Genomic DNA, 17,707 nt, shown 5'->3' with positions numbered 1-17,707 from the left:
AACATTAAGTTTACCATTATCATATATATATATATATATATATTTGAATAATATATATTGTATTATCACACAATCTTTTTGCACACATCCTTTCATCCTCTGCCCATTTATCTTCCTTTCTCTCTCTCTCTCTCTCTCTCTCTCTCTCTCTCTCTCTCTCTCTCTCTCTCTCTCTCTCTCTCTCTCTCTCTCTCTCTCTCTCTCTCTCTCTCTCTCTCTCTCTCTCTCTCGCAGTACTCCTTTCTCATCCAAAATGTGCATCATCCCTTTCAAAAAAGGTGTACTTTTTCATATAAAAGGCATTGCCAAAATAAACATGGGGTTGGAAGATTTAAAGTGGAAAATTTACTTTCTCGCTTTGTACCTCCGTCTAAACTCGGAACATCCAAGCATTTTCCCTTCATTTTTATTTCCCTCCAACAATCGCACTTTATCTCCGAGGAAAAAATAAATCAAGATAGGCTGCAAGATCTTTCGTTTAATATTTCTTAAAACTTATACACACAAGAGAGAATTCATTGATTCACATAATTAATATAAATAGTTAAAATTTGTTGAAAAGATTCTATCTGTTAGATAATTCTAGCTAAATTTCGCAAATTTATGACATTTCAGTTTCTAGTTCTTTTAAGTACGGTAATAAATCGCCAAGCGCGTCTATGTAGTAATTCGGTACGAGATCCCGTTCTTCCTGTCGCTCGGACTGCTTCCATCTTTCGACGTCCGACAAAGCGGTCACTCCCGTCAGGACTAGCAGAGTCGTAAAACCGCAGCGAGTTCCAAAGAGTATATCGGTGTTACACCGGTCTCCGATCATCAAAGTACGCTGGGGATCAATGTTAGATCGTTCCATCAACATTTTAGCCATATATTCATCCGGTTTACCCATAATCACCGCCTTTCTCTCTGAGCAACTTTCTATACATCTAACCAGGCTTCCTGTACCTGCATCGGAAAAGTCACAGATTTTCAATTGACAGCGTGTTGTAATAGCAGTCACATAAATTATTTAAATACCTTACCAGGTATCACGACATCATTTGAAACTGGAAACCTCTCGTCCGTGTTAGTTCCAATGAAATGTACATTGGCGTCATTCAGATACGTAGCCGCTTTGACCATTTTAGGATAACTGAAGTGTTCATCGAAACCGACTATGACCGCAGCTACCTCAGGGTCCTTCTCGAAAACGGAATACGGGACATTCTGCTTAACTGGGTCCGGCCCTATTCCGCAACACGAGATACCAGCCTGCTCCAATTCCTTCGCGATCGCTGCAGATAAAAATTGATGTCAGAACAGAGACGAATTGCATAATATACATTTCATAATCCCATTGACTTCGTGGACCAGGGCTTTACCTTCGGAACCAATAACGTAGACCCTCTTGCGAAAGCCTAAGCTTTGCAGATAACACGCTGACAGGTGAGCGGTGCACAGGATATCATCCTTGGTCGCCTCAAACCGCAGGGCCTGGCACTTCTCCACGAGGTCGTCCCGGGTCTTCGTGCTGTTGTTCGTCACGTAGAAAACCCGCTTGCCGAGCCTGCGGAACAGGTTCACGACGTCCGCCGAATGCGGCAGGGGCGTCATGTGCATCCATAGCACGCCTGAAAGAGAGACCTGAAGAATCAAACGTCGTACCGACCGCGCGGGCTTCGCCCCGCAATCCCTCACTCACCGTCGCAGTCCGTCAGCACGGTGTCGAACGACTTCAAGAATTTCCAGACGTTCTGACGTGCGAGCGCCTTCACGTTTATCGCGGACATTATCACCTACAAAAGCGACGACATGTATCACGGGGAGGTCGGAACGACGGAGACGGATATATACTCGTGTTATCGCCATCGGGAGACCTTGTATTATCGGGTGATAACCCAGATAACGGTCTGGTAATTACCAGTATCTGCGCGCATCAGACGCGTGACTCGGCACTCGGCACGGATCAGCTGAGATCGCACTGTCACTAGTGTCACTTCGTAAAAAAAACAGCCGGAGCGGCCGGAGCCCTACCTGCCACCTGCCTACGCCATGCCTCGATTAATGGGCTATCTCGCAATGCGCGATCTCGATTTTAATCACGAATAGATTGCTTTAAACGATTTTTTTTACCTTCTACGCCTTCGGAGCCGCGTTTATAAAACGTTTGATAGCTCTAAACGTCAAACGCTTGGAGTTAAGCCTTGTGTACACGATACTAGAAATCGGTCCGAGTTTCGGTTTAAGCCAATCAACATGCAGCTCTTACAGAAAAGCAGCAGTTTCATTGGCTTAAACCGAAACTCGGACCGATTTCTAGTATCGTGTACACAAGGCTTATCAGAACAATCCCGTGATTGGTGATACGCTCGATCCGCTTCCGCGTAATCCGCTCCATGGGACTTCACCCTTGACAGGCGTGTGTACGTTTAAATTTGAAAATATTGGTGATAATGGTGATATTCGTTAATTGTTTTGTGACCTCGTGAATAATTCGAAGAGGAAAGCGCAGGAACGCTTGAAACTCACGAATCGATGCTCGTGTTATTGCATTATTACGCCGATTGCCGCTTCTCTCCCTGCTTCTAACTTTTCAGAGTGAAATTTTTACGCGCAAATTTCTGTTATAAACAGAGAACATAACCTCAAAGGACCAATTACCTTCCGATGGCCAACCGTCATGAGGTATGTATGCATGCTCACGGCGTGAAAGTTTAAAGGACGTTTCTGATGTCAGTCTGAAGATTATCACAGTTTCTAATTGTATAACGATGAGTCTAACAAATTGTGTCTTGAATTTTTGCTGTAGACCACGTTTGGGGATCTACAAGTCGATGAACGATTCAAGAAGCTGCAGCGCTCCTTGAAACTGGCTGTACTGAGACAGGAATCCAGCAGAAGTTCGCACGATGGGAAAATGTCAGCCGTGACAGCCTGGCCCAGCATCTCCAGCATTAATGTAGATACCATGGATTCTAGCTGCGCAGTTTCGTCGCCGCAAACTTCCTTGATCAGGAGTGAGGTCTTAGCCTCCAGCAACAACCTGAGAAACATCCTGTTGAGGAAGAACAGCCGTAATCCCAAGCAAGAAGCAATGACTACTTCCAGCGTCAAGCAGTATCGTGTCCAGCAGGATGATCACGTTGATCGGCTTGTTATGCCACCCCCGCCGAGAAATACGGTTTATCGCGCTTCTAGGGAACCACCGGGAACCAGAATTCGTACATTGTCCAATTGCGAACAGGCAGCTTCGACTTCGCTTGACAGATCCGCGCGGTCTTCCACGGCAAACACGGCTTCCTTGAAGAGTGCTCCTAGCAGGATGTTTACTAATACGAATGCTGACAAAGAATACTTGAATACTGTTGTCGCACCGGCAACTCCTACCAATTACTTTGAGAAAGTTGACAGAGTATTTTCGAAATGGAGAGTTATGTTAAATGACCAATACGAATTAATAATTAAAGGGACATTAAAATGGTGAGTACAAAAATACTACATTGATTGATATTCTTTTCAAGTGCTTATATTGATTATTGATTGTTTGTGATATCTTTGCAAATAGTGGAAAGATTGCACGTAGCAAACCAGTTATAAGAAGATACTCTGCGACGTGCGTCGAGTCCAAATTCAAGCACAAATATGTTCTACAAGGAAACATTGTTGATGAAAGAAATGGTAATAAAATTTAAATTAAATTAAATTAAATTTTATTTAATTTAAATTAATTTGTTTTGTTAAAATTACATATTAATAATTTTGTATATTTTATACAAAGGATTACCGGATTATATTCGCGGGAAATTTTATAACGGCTTTCCTGACGATTGGGAGAATGTCTATCAAATATGGAGGACGTATGTCAGCCAAGGATGTCCAGTGATGTTTCGATGGCCTACTCCTGTTACTGACAGTGACGATGATTTAAAGAGCGAACTGACAGACTTGACTTATACATGTGTGAGGAATAACAAAGCTATTTCTGCAACAGGCTCTTGTAATCTAAATGAATACCCTAAGACTAAAAATCTGAATAATACACCTGAAAAGAAGGAAAAATGTCAAAATTACTCGACTCATAGTTCACAAAATCATGAGAAAAATACTTCGTTTGTAAAGCCTTTTATTTCCAACTCTGAAAAGGAGGATGTAATCCCTATTATGCAAATAAAGAATATAAAGCCGCTATGCGATGAGGATGATAAACAAAATGTCAAAACTGATATAAATCAACCGTCCAGTTCCAGGAAGATCAAATTAAAGGACGTTCTTCAGGAGGATAAATTGAACATAATTATTAACAATTTGGCAGACAGGAATTGCTCTCCAAAGTATATCGACAAGATTATTGAGATGTTTGATTGTTTGGATTATGTAGTGTCTTACAAAACGGGATCGGAATGCAATAATGACTCGCTAGTCTCCGCGAGTCACGAAACATCCAACCCGGAAACGGTACAGAGTTTAGTGTACAATGACAGTCATGTGAACAGTAATAAACCTGAAAACAAACAGACAGAATTGAAAAACTGTTGGTACTCCACCGATCTGGGATACGGAAGCATAAGAAATGATTCTAATGCTGTCCAGCTGTCAAACCCAGTGAACATTAAACCGAAACATGACATGGATTCAGATAAATCAGAGAGCGAGACTTACGCAGGCGTACCCAAAGTATCGATCGAACGAGTTTTAAAAGCTAGAGAATCGCCCAGAAAGATACACAAACGTAAAGTGAGAAAGAAAACGATTTATCCGGACGCTCAGAAGTATGCATCGAATCTGCCGTGCGACGTGGAAAACGTTAAGTTTGAGTCTGTTCATGTGGCGAATCAATTCGCTAACACCAAGAAAAATTCACTTCCCGATGAATCTTGCATTAGTATCACGGAGGACGAAGTGGAAACAACGAGCGACACGAGGGAGTGTCGCAAGATAGTAAATATTACTCAAAGACCACAAGAAATGACGTTTTCCAGTCATCGAGAGATACAAAGGAATAATTTTAATGTGTACGGGGGAGGCAAGTCTGTAACGCATGTACAAAATGAACAACCGTTCGATGCTTTCGAGGCACAAAGAGTTAACTTGAATGCTTTTATAAAGGAACAGAAAATTTCTTATAGGAATGTTCAAGAGAAGGCGCATTCGCATTTTGTTGCGGATGTTGACTACACCACCAATTCTGACGTCGACGTTGCGACTGTAAGCACGAATGCGCGGAAGACAGGCGGAAATACGATAGCATCGCATGCTGAGGTGGACCAAGATATTGCGACAATGAGCGATAGGAATAGCGACTTTTCCGAAAAGCCCTGTGCCTCCCCGAAATTACATAAAGAATTTATTGAACAAACGAAAAGCGAATTTCCAAAGAAGAGATCCAAACCGACTATAATCAGTTCGATGCCGGTGAATTTGAAAATAAGTAGAGTGGACTCGAAGTCTGGACAGCATAATTCCAAGATAATCATAAAGAATGAGGCTAAGCAAAATGCAAATATTCGGCCGTTAGAGGAAACTGACAAGACATCCATGTTAAAAACGTCGATCAATACAAAACCTGCGATTGACGTTTCCAACGTGGACTTGAATAATTCTCATTCGAAGACAACAAAAGTCGACACGGTCGACAATAAAAGAGAGATTTGTCCGATAATAAATAACAAAAATGAATTCGATAATAATATAAATTCTACTAATTCAACGACGAATCCGACGAATGAGCAACCTAAAAGCAGCAAGCTCGGAGTTGAGGAAAATCCCAAAGTGCTGACCGCGTGGACGCCAAAAGTAGTGTATTACGGGAAATCGAAATCTGAATTGGGTTTAACTTTTCAAGGAAAATTACTCAAGTAAGTTCTCTTAGATAATATGATTAATAATCAAACGATTATATGTAATTATATGATATTTCATATAATTAATAGACAATGTTAAATTGTTTTTTTCCCCCTTATAGCGAAGCTGGCCATGTCGTGAACAGGAAGTTTACGACGGACATCGTCGCGAGGCGATTATCAGTGACGCTAATCGAAACGGTGAATCATGAATTCTATGAGCTTCTTGGACATTTAAACGACAACAAGCACAGTACGGTATCCGAAATCCGACATTGATTGTACATTGATAAATATTTGTCAATTAAGAATATCTTTGTTATATTTAGCTATTCCCAAGGAACTTTCGAGACAATGTCGTTACGGATGTCCTGCGAAGATCGAGCAATTTTGTCTGACTTGGGAAACGTTGCAGCACAGTAAGTTTCTTAAAATATATATTACTTTTAATAAATATATTAATATTACGTGTTCTATGTATTACGATCATTTTCGTTTCTTAGATAATGTTCAAGAAGTCGAGAAGAAACTTCATGATACGACGATGGACTGTCTGAATGCACCTGTTAGTTCGAGGGGCCGTCGTATCCTACCTCCGTTATGTTACTGGATAGGTGAATAAACAGATTAATAATAATAAAAATGTGAAAAAATAGACATAGATAAAATTCATTTTTTGGGAGAGTAGATGAATAATAGCTTAAGGCTATCTTTTTACTTGTTATATAGGTGAACGTGTAACTTTGAAAGATAACAATCCAGTATATAGTCCGGGCAATTCACAGGAATCATCGTTACTTTCGCTGACTGACAACTCAAAAGAAATTCAAAAAAATACTACGGTAAAAATTGTTGTGATTACAGAAGTATTGTCTCTATAATTGTATTCACGATAATTGTACATATTTTTTCTTTGTAAAATGTAGAATACTGAAGAAAGAAAGAAGCGGAAAGTGAATTCTAAGAATACATCAAAAGAGCAAGATGTAAATAAGCAAACATCATTGCCCGAATCAAATAAGACTTCTGGTACAAATAAAAATCAAGTAAGCTCGTACAATTATATTTCCGCAAAACATAAATGTATTAACAGGATTTATGAATTTTGTACACTCTTTTAATTTAGATGATTGTTATTGAAAAGGCTCGAGTTTTCAAAAAATCACCTAAAATCAAAACTGCAAACAACGTAAGGAGATCCGATAACTCGGAGAAATCTCGGAAATCCGTCAATAGCAAACGACGACGACGACTGGCACAAAAGTTGACGTTCTCGTCCAGCGATTCTAGCGATTCCAGCGATTCGAGCGAGGAGGAGCAAAAAGTATCCCCGCGAAAGGTAACGTTGAAGTTAAACGAAACGAAAACGAAGTCATTTTTCTTATCAAACGAGAAACTATACTTTATCTTTTTTTATACAGCGCAATTTTCAGACAAACGAAAATGCGGATCCAGAAGGATCATCAAGGTATACTATGACATTAAGAAAACGGCCAAAGATAGAAGCATCCTCGAATAGAATTTTATGCAGGGACACAACCAAATCCAAGTAATTTTTATATCTTTATTTAATGTAGTTTTTTTATTTGAACAATGCGTAATTTGTATTGTGATGTACGTTATTTGTTCAGGCATTACACAGCCTACTATTCACCAACAAAAAGACTCGAAAACCGAGAAATGACGTATACTTATCATCAAAATGTTCCGCAAGAGGATTTCTTATCAGACGACGAAGTATCATACGTATAATCTCGAACGGTCATTTTGTATAAACGTTATTCTGTATATGTATATCGATAACAAGCACGCGAAAGTTTAATTTAAAAAAATAGTTTTCTATGTATTTGTCATTAAACGTTATATATGTCTCTTTTCGTGAATATTAAATATATTATGTTTTGGTAAATTGTTCTGTCGTGGAAAAAACTATAACATTCTCTTTCCTCGATTATTTTTTTGTATATACTAAAATCATAAGTTTCTGTTCGTGACAGTATAATACAAAAGTGCCATTATTTTTTAATAAAATATGAAAAATAATATTTAAAACATTTTTTGGCTGGGACAAGTATTTTTAGAAAGTGAGAGAAATAAAAAGCCAAGGGATTATAAAAATACAACGCTTCAAACATATTGCTTTCATGTTTAATGTTATCATTTAACAATTGTATAAATTGTATGTATGAAATACCATCTGTTCTAAGTCAAGTCATACAAGAAACATACATAATTCATTGGTACATACTTAAATGAAAATCGTAGTCGATGAAAATACAAAAGATAATCGTTTTCGTTTCTGTTTTTATACAAGAAAATTTACTCGTAAATAAGACATTAATAGGATGCAAGCTATTTAGCGATTTCAAGTAAATGCGACAGTATTTTGAACGATTTAAATATTCTGCAGATATTTTTTATATAAAGACTATTTGAGTATATAACGTATACTCCCTATAATATAACAGATTTCTATAAAATACCTAGATCGCTAACGTGTTACAGTTATGAATCAGTCCGAGGCAAGTTTTTCAGTCATTTCATGAATCTGTACATATGTATAATAAAGTAATGCTGGTGTAAGCATTAAAACAACCATTATCTCTCCCGAAATCATCTGACTTACTTCCATTTTCCAAAGATAGCAGTCCAGGTATTTATGTATAGAAATCTGTAAACAATGTAGCGTTTATATTCAAGAGAGGTTGTACCGCTGCTGATACAATAAGTAATTAGATGAATCAATTCTCTATATTAACATGCATAAGACGGCACCAATGAAAAATGTAAAACATATATTTGAGCAATAATTCAGTTACAATCATTTTTTCAATATTATCCTATCGTTAACATAATCGCAAAAAAAATATAACTCTAAGTTGACTCTAGTCTTGTATTTAATATCTTTCCATTATAAACCATTATAAACCGATAAATAAAAAGTTTTCGAAAATTATCACAATATAGTAAAAATAATTCCAATAAATTTAACAGTTTGATATAGTTTTTATAAATTACTTTTCATTGATGCCATCAGTATACAAGAAAATGAATCAAGACGATTGCAGAGCGTGTTCAGGCCTTCGTAAAGCTTCCATAAATTTTATTATATACATAGGAAGAAATCGCGTAGTTAAAAAATAAATAAATTACACTACAACACCGTAGTTTACAATCGACGATCCCTCTCTTGATCGCAAACGAAACCTCGCATGCAAAAAAGTGGAAGAATTTACTACGTGTTGCATGTCTGCAACGATCAATGATCGGTTTAATTTCGCTAGCGATCGACGTCTCGGGATGAAACAGACGCCCGTCGTCGAGAGTACGCGCACTCTCTCATTATTCATTCCTAGCGTGATATGACGTTATCTAATAAATATAATCAGCTATACACAATCCCGTTAGCTCTCGTCGTACAGAGGAGTACCGTCTCCGCTGAGCGACATACTCCGTGGACTAGAATTCGTATGTGGGGTGCCTCGCGGAGATCTGTACGACGGAGTACGCGTAGACGAAGGTCTGCTCCTTCCGGAGGGCGTCGTTCTGCCGACCGGCTCGTCATAGTTACGCGGAGTTCTTCTAGACTCCTCGTACCTGGGCGTCGATCCTCTGAAAACACATTCAACACATTGATGAATAATCGAATGAAGAACATTAACATCTCAAATATCAATAATTTTTAATAGGAAAACGTGATCGTTATTTAATACATATTTATTATTGCACTTACGAGCCTCGAGAACCGCTTTTTATACGTGCTGCCCAATCCTCGGCGGCCTTCTTCCAATCCGTCGGGTCGCCGGAAGGAGTGGACATAGGTGGTGTAGGTCTGTGCGATTGAGCAGACCTGTGATGGCCGGGTGTCATCGAGGGCGGCGGCGGGTGCACGAAGGGCCCTTGATGATGGCTAGGGGTTTGTTGGCCGTATCTGGGAGTAGGCTGGCCATGATGCGGAGTGTGATGAGGCGTCTGGTACGGGGTCATAAACGGAGTTTGACCAGACGGCGTATACGGCGTGTTGGGATACGTGTGTACTCCGCCGTAGCTGGTAGCGCTAGCCGCTCCGGGTGTGTGTGGCGGATAGTGATGCGGCGTCTGATTCGCCACTTGCGATAGCGAGTGCAACATGTGATGTGGAAGGTTCTGTGCAACACGCTGTATTGCTTCTTGATTCATTCCTGAAACAATATCGATCGAAATAATAGCAATTAATACATTTGCAGTCCTTGTGCTCATACTTGTGCGTTTTATTTCATTTTAGCGAAAAATTGTAGTTGATAACACAGAATATATATATATATATATATATATATATATATATGTAGAATGATTTTATCTTGAAATAAAATATTTTTTCCTAGTAAAATATATTTTGATCATATACTATGATTCCAGGAATTACTTTCATATAAAAATCATGATGACTGACAACAGTTCGCAGTGATGATATAGACAGACTTACCGCTAACTGTTCCTGGCGTAGTAGTGTAAGGTGTCCTAGAAGTCATCGCGCCGCGTGGTGTACTCGGAGTGGATTGTCCAGGGACGGGATCCCTAAAGTGTTCCTTGAACCAGCGTAGTAGATCGCTCACCCTACCGAACATCTGCGCTCGAAATCTGAAGCCCTCGGATGTCACTGTAACGAACTCGTGGCGACAGCGAGTACGCGGCAGATACGAGAGTAGGAACTTTCCAGGATAGGTCTATGGGAAAAAAAAAAATTAATGAAATTATTTTTAAATTAAAAGTGAAGAAGATTTTCGAGAAATTGCTGGTGTTACGTGCTAAAGTTACCAGCTACGCGTTTACTTACCTTAGCTGCCGATATGATGTAGGGAATTCCACCAGGATTTTCCTTCTTCTGTTCCTTCAGTATCTCCTCTGCTTTGTCTTTGATTCCCTCCACGGTGGGCTTGTAGTATTTGAAGTCCAATAATTCGGAGGCGTAGGCGGCCATGGGATTCACATGTCGAGCGATGATCTCATCCAAATCCTCGAACTCCTCGTTGCCGATCCATAGGCTCTGCCCCAATGAGAAAGCGTTCTCCTTACCCTCCTCGCGGACGTCGATATGCTGCAGAATGTCATCGGTGACTTTCCACGTGACTGTCAAGTGGTCGGCACCCTTGCTGCTCGGTCTCACTATTGCTTCACCCTGCTTCATTGTCTGCATTAATTTTACAGTCTCGGCGAAACTGATATTGTGGAAGGACGGATGGACGATTACGCGTTTCACGTAGATTTGCCGCTGTTTTGCTTTCTTTGCGTCCTCCTCTACCTTTATGTCCTTTTGCTCGGTCTCAGTATCATAAAATGGATCCCGTTGCGGCCTGCAAACACAATTACGATTTATGACAATTCACACAATATTATATTAAGAAAAAATATTACAATATCATTAAAAAATTATATATTTTAGATTAGAAACGACGATTTCATTTTCTATTTTTGCAGACTTTGTATTTTTATTTATATAATTTTAAAGGCAATAGATTTATATAGAAGCTACTTAACTACGTTATTTATTAAGTGTATCTATGTGATCCGCTCACCTCCATTCATGATTCTTATCAGCGAGATCGCTGCTCTTACTGGTACACTCGACGCTGAATCGATCTACCTCGATTTTAATAAGCCGGCAATGAATGATCTGGCCCATACCGACTCTCTCGCAGGGATTTGCGACGTGTCGGTCCGACAGATTCTTGATGTGAATATAACCAGAGATACCATTGTCCAGTCGCAATCTCACTCCGGTGGCCTTGCCTGGACAAGCGCCAGCATCAAAGTGATTCCATACCTCCGACAATTCAGGAAAATCGTTCTTCAGACAGAACGGACACTGCCACAGACCGGTCTCTTCGTTTCGCACCGGATTCGCCTGATCAAGCTGATCGCCCTGTGGTTTTCGATGACTGATACCGACCACGGTAGCCAGCACTAGCTTGCCGACGTAGAAGGTCTCAGGTGTCTCCTTCGTCAGAACATCGAACAGCTTCTCCGCGCTCGGCGATTGATATGGCACACGGAGATCTTTGTACCGGCTATTCAACTCGGCCCTAATATCGTAGAGAGTGACGCACTTGTTGCCGAAACCCTGCCGCTCGAGTTCCTCCGCAAAAGCGTCGAGATCCAAGTCCTTTAGACGTTCGGGCGACTCGAGAATCTCCTCCAAAGCACCGGCAGGATTGGCGTCCTCATCGTCATACTCCAGAGCGTCGACTGCCATCTTTCTGGCCCATTCATAAGTTTCGGGATGTACGCGCGAACCGTCAAGCACCTCGACGTACGCCTCGGTACTGTCGCCCAGGCTATTGGTGTCGATTTTGATGAAGCCAGCGCAATTAATGAATACCTTCGGCCCCATATGACATGCCGTAACTAACTGTGTCCTGTTCTCCAACCGCTGATTTGTCTGCTTCAACATCTTGATCAATGCCTGGCCCTTTCGCGGGCCAAGACCGCAAACAAATTGAACAAGGTTGCCGCAGTATGCCTGTTGGACCGCCTTATTAACGTCTACGCCAACCTCGTTCACGCGATTGACGAACTCCAGATACAGGTTTTCCAGCAGCTCTTCCTTGGGTAACTGATCCTGTAAATTGTGATACTTGAGGCAGAGAATCTCCTCGTCGGCCGTGCACAATTGCGAGAACTCCACCAGCGGATCCTGCATCCTTCTCGCAAGCGAGATAGCCTGACGCAGCAGCTCCGGATAATCCCGGAACTCCGAGGTACCCTTATTACTGTTGGAATAAATCTTCGCGAGCTCGTTGTCGCATATCTCTACCTGGATACTGGGAAACTGCTCCTCCTCTGTCAGATGAGTGATGCACTCCTTAAGGTCGGCAGCGATCATCATTGCCTCCCGGGACTCGCCGGCCACCACGATCACGTGTGGCTTCTTTGTGGCTATGAAGTTTCTCAGCGCCAATAGATCGGCCTCTTTCATCATCTTCTCGTCCTCGCGGTAACTGTTCTTGCGCTTCATTAAATGCGGCAGGCGCAGGTGATCCGTACACTCGCCGTCGGCCGCGACCAAACAGGTGAAAGCTGCCTGTGAGTAATCGGGCACATAGGCCAAGCCCATGACGCGCAGGCCTTTACTAGTGTCCCATTCCTCGTCCTCTTCCTCGGGAAACTCGCAGCTGTACGGTGCAACTTTGATCCAGTTGTACATTTTGCGGCAGCACGCGCGCATCACGCACTCCTTCGCCTCGGCGATTAGATTCGTGCGTAGCTCCTTCTTCAGATGCGGTATCACCATGCGGTTGAGCGCGATCTCGACGCTGCCTACACGCAAGGCGTTCCAGTCCTGCACGAGTTTGCTGAACTCGTCTCGGCAATAAAGCTGCTTCATCTCGTCGACGTAGTTGCTGGTGGTGTTGCCCTCGATGCTGTCGCTGAGCGTAATCGTGATGAGCTTGTCCTCCTCGGCGATCATCAGATTCAAAAACTGAACGCCTACGAGATCGCGCACCGGCTTGTCCTTCAAGTATTTCATCGTGTAGATCGGATGGTTCTCGTCGATCTCTTTAATGCCCTTCTTCGTTGGCTTCACTGATATCTTAGCGCGTTCCATGTACATCTCGCGCACGCATTTGCGCACGAGTGGCTCGCGCGCCAACTGAAGCGCTACCATCAGCTGAGCAGCCTTCAGAACTTCTTCCGTGGTCGCGAATCGCGAGTTGTAATAATCGATCGCGATTGTCGTCGGTTCGGTCGGCTCCTGATCCACTTCGTGACGCTGATAATTGTCACGTAGATTCTCGGCATAATGTTCGGGTGTTAAGCCAAACTTCTTCGCCAGACCGTCCAGCCCGGCCTTCCGACAGATCGAGTACGGGCCGCTTCTAACGGCTTGCTTCAGCGTGTCGTCGAACTCTTCTTCCTCCAGCACCTCTTCCTCCTCCGGTGGATCCTCTCCGTTTTCTTCCGCCTCAGCAATCTGTTGTTTACGTCGCTGGATCCTCTCTTCGCGTCGTGCCTGCCTCTCCTTTCGTCGCACGGCCTCCTGCATCGCCGGGATCTCGTGGCTGTAATACAGCATGAAGTGATTATAGACATCGTTGAGTTCTTCACTTGTCTGCACGTTCTTCAGTCGCTCAATGTCGTCGTCTTTAATCACTCGCACGTTATCTGGCAGCGGCGCGTCTGGATTCTTCATAATTTCATCCAGTTGGTAGTTGCGCATCTTCTCAAATAGCTTGAGTAAGTTCTCCTTCCGTTGGCGCAACTGGCACCATTTCGCGTCAAATCTATAAACCTTCCACAGGTCATTAATGTTCAGCTCGGGCAGCACGTACTCCTTCCTGTAGAAGGATATAAAAGGGACTTCGAAGTGTTGATTGCGCATGAAGTCCAAGGCTTTCTTGATTTTGCCGATGGTCTGTGGTCCTTTCCGTGCCCGTTCCTTAGCCTCGGCATTCAAGTGAGCATCCTGAATAGAAATTGTAGGCTTGCAAAACGCCTGCTTGTAGATCCATTCGGCTTCGAGATCCAACTCATCGGAACCTTCCGGAACTGGAGTGACCGGTACGGACCGAAGTTGCATTCTTTCTGGTATATCTGTGTTACGTATCTGCAATTTAAAGCCAGATCTTGTAAGTAATAATTTGGGAATAATGTAGTTAGCTACTAATAAATGTAATTTTTGTCGCAATGTAACATTTCTATGTACTCCTACACATATTTTCTCTTAGGTTAAATTAAAAAAATGTATGATCAAGATTTCTATATCATAATCCGAATTTAATTATTAATTTTTATGTTACACGTCTCAATGTAAAGATATAAATTTTTTTATGTCATAATATCTTTTTATACTATAATGATCTAAAACTAAATGTATTCAAATTCAACATAAAAAATACCGTTACATTTAGCCAATGACAAAACAATAATTTATTGTTTAACATTATCTTATTATACAGTACCTCGTTGTCCATATCAGTAAAGTGACCGCGTTTCAATTCGCTAGGCTCGTAAATCTCGAAGATACTCTTTCTCGTGGTCTTTTTCTTCAGCTGCTTCTTCGGTCGTCGCGGCCGTTCGGTATCGATGTCATCATCCAAATATTCATCTTCTTCTTCTTCCTCTTCTTCCTCATAATCCTCCTCGCCATATTTACCGAATTCATCATAATCAAAATCAACGCCGAAAATGTCCTGTGCTTCTTGCAATGCCCTAGATAAGAAAAAGACATTCCTTTTTATCTAAATTCCTGTCTTATCTAAATGACCGTAAATTTATCTTATGCCGATAGGCAGATATACATGTATATGTACATATATAAATGTAAAAAAACATTAAGGGATAAAAAAAAACTTAAATATCTGATCACTTACGCATCAGAAAATATTGGCTTCTTCTTCTTTCTTTTCTCCGCGATAGGTCTACCATCGTCGTCAACAATAAAGTCATCCGCATCAGTGTACTCTCCTTCGTCACTGCCTTCCTCGAAGGTTTCCGCCTCTGGCCTATGACTTCGTTCACTTCGCCTTTCGTCCTCCTAAAAGCAATACAAACATAAGTAAAGATACTACACTTTTGCATATCGCAGACATTATACGAGCGGTACATACCGTAATAATATCTCTTTCCTACAAGTATGCATGTGTATTGCAACAATGACAAATGCAAACATGACATATATACATGTATAAACACGCATTTGTATTTTTAAATACAAATTTATGTACATAAAATATAGGAATTCAACAAAGAGCAATAAAATGCAGATTGCATGATCGAATATTGCGGTAAATTTTTGTTTTATGTAAATTTTATGTTTATATAAATTTTTTTAATACTTTGCTAAAATTAACTCTGTGTTGAATCTGATATATCCATGTAATACTTACGTCTCCGGAACCTTCAAACAATTCATTGGCAATGGCGTCCCTTTCTTCATCTGCTTCCTTTTCTTGTTCTTCCTCTGACTCCTCATCTTGGATCCTTCGAAGACGCTTGAAACGCTTCTGTAACACAAAGTAAAGTACTTTATATCATCTAATAAACATGTTCCTTATTGAAGGATAATCCAATAAGTAGAGACATACTCTTTCAAGCTTAACGCCTAAATTTTCTTCAATCAGATCATAATCTTCGTCTTCCAAGCGATCATCGAAATCCTCATCGTCACTCTTCTTACGCTTCTTATGATGATTAGAACCGTCACTGTCTTCACCCTCGCTTTCCTCTATAGGATTGTCGTCTATCAAATCTTTCAGTTCCTCGCGCAACTGATCCTCATCATCTATGAAATATACTATGTCAATACTGCACACCATAGATACAGATACATACATAAGTATATAAATAAATGAACGTGAAAATTAAAATAAATTAAATATAAAATATTAGTAGCAAATCTAATTAACTATACATATAAAAAGAAATACAGTCCATGTCCATTAGTGGACGCATTAGGTACCTCCAATATCATAGCTGCTCTCTGGACAACACTTGCAATTGAATGATTGGTTCTTACGTTTGGATCCAATCAATCACATGCAGTTGCCACTAACCGTTCAGTGAGTTCAGCGAGCAGATATACAAGATGCACTCATTATTGCACAAATACGACAGAAATTTAAAAGATACAAAATTATATAATTAGAAAAATTACAAATTATCTCTTTGATTTTTCTGTCAATTTTCAAATCTTTTAGATAATTTATTTTTCAACATTAGTGTAAGAAAATCTCTTTTGACTAATCTTATTATTAATAAATAATGAAAAATAATTCCAAACCAATTGTCAAGAGTTATTTTGTCAAGTTCAATGACAAGTTGAAAAGAGAAAGAAGATAATGAAGAAAAAGAAGGAAGGAGGGGAGGAAGAGCAAACCGACCATCTTGAGACCATTAGATAAAAAGAAAGATAATTACTTTTACAGCGGACCAATGCATTCTAAAAGTACGTAGCAAAGAAAACTATGTTACGAAATATTCTCTAAGCATAAACGCGATCTGCCGTCAAATGTAACGGCGGTGTCTGCCGAGTGTGTCGGCACGTGTAAAAAGCCGCGCAAAAGGCTTGCGCCATGACCTGCCTTACCTTCCTCCTCGTCGTCGCTCTCCTCCACCGCCTTCAGCTTCCGCAGCTTCTTCTTCTCATTTTGGTCCAGCTCCTCCTCACCCTGCAACAAAACCGCAAAATGCTCAGCATCGGTGCGCCGTTGCTTCGGATGATTCGTTTTATTCTTCGCGTAAAAGAATCCCTCCCCCCCCCCCCCCCGCTGTGAGAAAACGGACGGAGGAAAAGGACTCACCTCGCTCACGTCCGCCTCGGAGTCGAGATACTCCGCCATGCTTCAGAGTAAGGATGGCCTGATCTCACCCGCGATTTCGCGTGCGTCACTTTGCCTTGTAGTCACACTTCAAAAGCTCGGCTACACGACGAGATCCTTCGACATCTATCTTGTTCCGTGTTTTTTTGCAGAATAGCGGAATGGCTGGGAATGGCAGCCGAAAATAAAAAGGTAGATGGACGGCTTCCTCTTCTTATTCGGTCGTCACAGGTGGCGCTGCGCGTAATATCGGGCGCGTCGATTGGCTAGAAGCTGGAATTTATTTATCTGTTCATTTATGTCCATTTCTACCATATGTTTCGACACGATTTTTATTCAAAGAAATTAAAGCAATGTACATACAAAATATTGAACGATGTAAAAATATTTTAATAGTTGGAAAACGTTTTTTCTTACAAGTTTATATATGTAATGCTATACTTATGGCTAGACACAATGTTTGATTTTTTAATTAAAAAATACATAAATAATCGTATTCTAATTTACATGGGCTTATAGACTATACAATAAACAATACCTTCCGCATTATAACGCAAGATAAAAGAGAGAGAACATATATTTTACGTGGCT

General features: G+C 40.9%; 3 protein-coding genes across 9 annotated transcripts; 1 reads left to right on the top strand and 2 right to left on the bottom strand.

Moving 5' to 3' along the window:
- Positions 1 to 458: 458 nt before the first annotated feature.
- Positions 459 to 2,036, bottom strand: LOC139767993 (glycerol-3-phosphate phosphatase). 3 transcript variants are annotated; one of them, XM_071697777.1, is made up of 5 exons: positions 1,901 to 2,036; positions 1,682 to 1,775; positions 1,362 to 1,610; positions 1,023 to 1,274; positions 459 to 945 (listed from the first exon to the last, which is right to left on the bottom strand). In XM_071697777.1, the coding sequence occupies exons 2-5, from the start codon at positions 1,767 to 1,769 to the stop codon at positions 602 to 604; spliced, it is 933 nt and encodes a 310-aa protein (XP_071553878.1). In that variant the 5' UTR covers positions 1,770 to 1,775; positions 1,901 to 2,036; the 3' UTR covers positions 459 to 601. The 3 variants fall into 3 exon arrangements, with proteins under 3 accessions (XP_071553878.1, XP_071553879.1, XP_071553880.1); XM_071697778.1 differs by having other exon boundaries at positions 1,362 to 1,623; positions 1,901 to 1,941; XM_071697779.1 differs by lacking the exon at positions 1,901 to 2,036 and having other exon boundaries at positions 1,362 to 1,623; positions 1,682 to 1,867.
- A 151-nt stretch (positions 2,037 to 2,187) lies between these two features.
- On the top strand, positions 2,188 to 7,728 carry LOC139767990 (uncharacterized). 4 transcript variants are annotated; one of them, XM_071697772.1, is made up of 13 exons: positions 2,188 to 2,402; positions 2,614 to 2,664; positions 2,789 to 3,459; positions 3,545 to 3,657; positions 3,758 to 5,834; positions 5,942 to 6,072; positions 6,149 to 6,238; positions 6,323 to 6,433; positions 6,549 to 6,661; positions 6,746 to 6,865; positions 6,946 to 7,158; positions 7,241 to 7,368; positions 7,451 to 7,728. In XM_071697772.1, the coding sequence occupies exons 2-13, from the start codon at positions 2,647 to 2,649 to the stop codon at positions 7,569 to 7,571; spliced, it is 3,906 nt and encodes a 1,301-aa protein (XP_071553873.1). In that variant the 5' UTR covers positions 2,188 to 2,402; positions 2,614 to 2,646; the 3' UTR covers positions 7,572 to 7,728. The 4 variants fall into 4 exon arrangements, with proteins under 4 accessions (XP_071553873.1, XP_071553872.1, XP_071553874.1 ...); XM_071697771.1 differs by having other exon boundaries at positions 2,577 to 2,664; XM_071697773.1 differs by having other exon boundaries at positions 2,188 to 2,664; positions 6,964 to 7,158.
- Positions 7,729 to 7,953: 225 nt separating this feature from the next.
- On the bottom strand, positions 7,954 to 17,294 carry LOC139767989 (transcription elongation factor SPT6). Of its 2 annotated transcripts, XM_071697768.1 has the most exons (12): positions 17,099 to 17,294; positions 16,885 to 16,966; positions 15,884 to 16,080; positions 15,686 to 15,802; positions 15,407 to 15,424; positions 15,170 to 15,333; positions 14,759 to 15,008; positions 11,375 to 14,403; positions 10,636 to 11,152; positions 10,285 to 10,525; positions 9,553 to 10,000; positions 7,954 to 9,431 (listed from the first exon to the last, which is right to left on the bottom strand). In XM_071697768.1, the coding sequence occupies exons 1-12, from the start codon at positions 17,135 to 17,137 to the stop codon at positions 9,224 to 9,226; spliced, it is 5,310 nt and encodes a 1,769-aa protein (XP_071553869.1). In that variant the 5' UTR covers positions 17,138 to 17,294; the 3' UTR covers positions 7,954 to 9,223. The 2 variants fall into 2 exon arrangements, with proteins under 2 accessions (XP_071553869.1, XP_071553870.1); XM_071697769.1 differs by lacking the exon at positions 15,407 to 15,424.
- Positions 17,295 to 17,707: the final 413 nt, after the last annotated feature.

The sequence above is a fragment of the Temnothorax nylanderi genome, unplaced genomic scaffold, assembly GCF_030848795.1.
Source record: "Temnothorax nylanderi isolate EJ_2023f unplaced genomic scaffold, tnyl_v1.0 TNYL_tig0013_pilon, whole genome shotgun sequence".
Classification (NCBI taxonomy): Eukaryota; Metazoa; Arthropoda; class Insecta; order Hymenoptera; family Formicidae; genus Temnothorax; species Temnothorax nylanderi.
The sequence above is the reverse complement of the archived record's forward strand: the minus strand, read 5'-3'. Positions and strand labels throughout refer to the sequence as shown.

What these genes read in the sequence shown, in the direction of transcription:
- LOC139767990 (XM_071697772.1), top strand. An exon ending in TTTCAAGGAAAATTACTCAA is followed by an intron (nt 5,835 to 5,941) that starts GTAAGTTCTCTT and finishes TCCCCCTTATAG; the next exon opens with CGAAGCTGGCCATGTCGTGA. An exon ending in AAATTCAAAAAAATACTACG is followed by an intron (nt 6,662 to 6,745) that starts GTAAAAATTGTT and finishes TGTAAAATGTAG; the next exon opens with AATACTGAAGAAAGAAAGAA.
- LOC139767989 (XM_071697768.1), bottom strand. Translation starts at nt 17,137, where the DNA reads ATGGCGGAGTATCTCGACTCCGAGGCGGACGTGAGCGAG. An exon ending in CCGAGGCGGACGTGAGCGAG is followed by an intron (nt 16,967 to 17,098) that starts GTGAGTCCTTTT and finishes GTTTTGTTGCAG; the next exon opens with GGTGAGGAGGAGCTGGACCA. An exon ending in GATAAGAATCATGAATGGAG is followed by an intron (nt 11,153 to 11,374) that starts GTGAGCGGATCA and finishes TTGTGTTTGCAG; the next exon opens with GCCGCAACGGGATCCATTTT.
- LOC139767993 (XM_071697777.1), bottom strand. Translation starts at nt 1,769, where the DNA reads ATGTCCGCGATAAACGTGAAGGCGCTCGCACGTCAGAACGTCTGGAAA. An exon ending in CGTGCTGACGGACTGCGACG is followed by an intron (nt 1,611 to 1,681) that starts GTGAGTGAGGGA and finishes TCTCTCTTTCAG; the next exon opens with GCGTGCTATGGATGCACATG. An exon ending in CTACGTTATTGGTTCCGAAG is followed by an intron (nt 1,275 to 1,361) that starts GTAAAGCCCTGG and finishes TTTTATCTGCAG; the next exon opens with CGATCGCGAAGGAATTGGAG.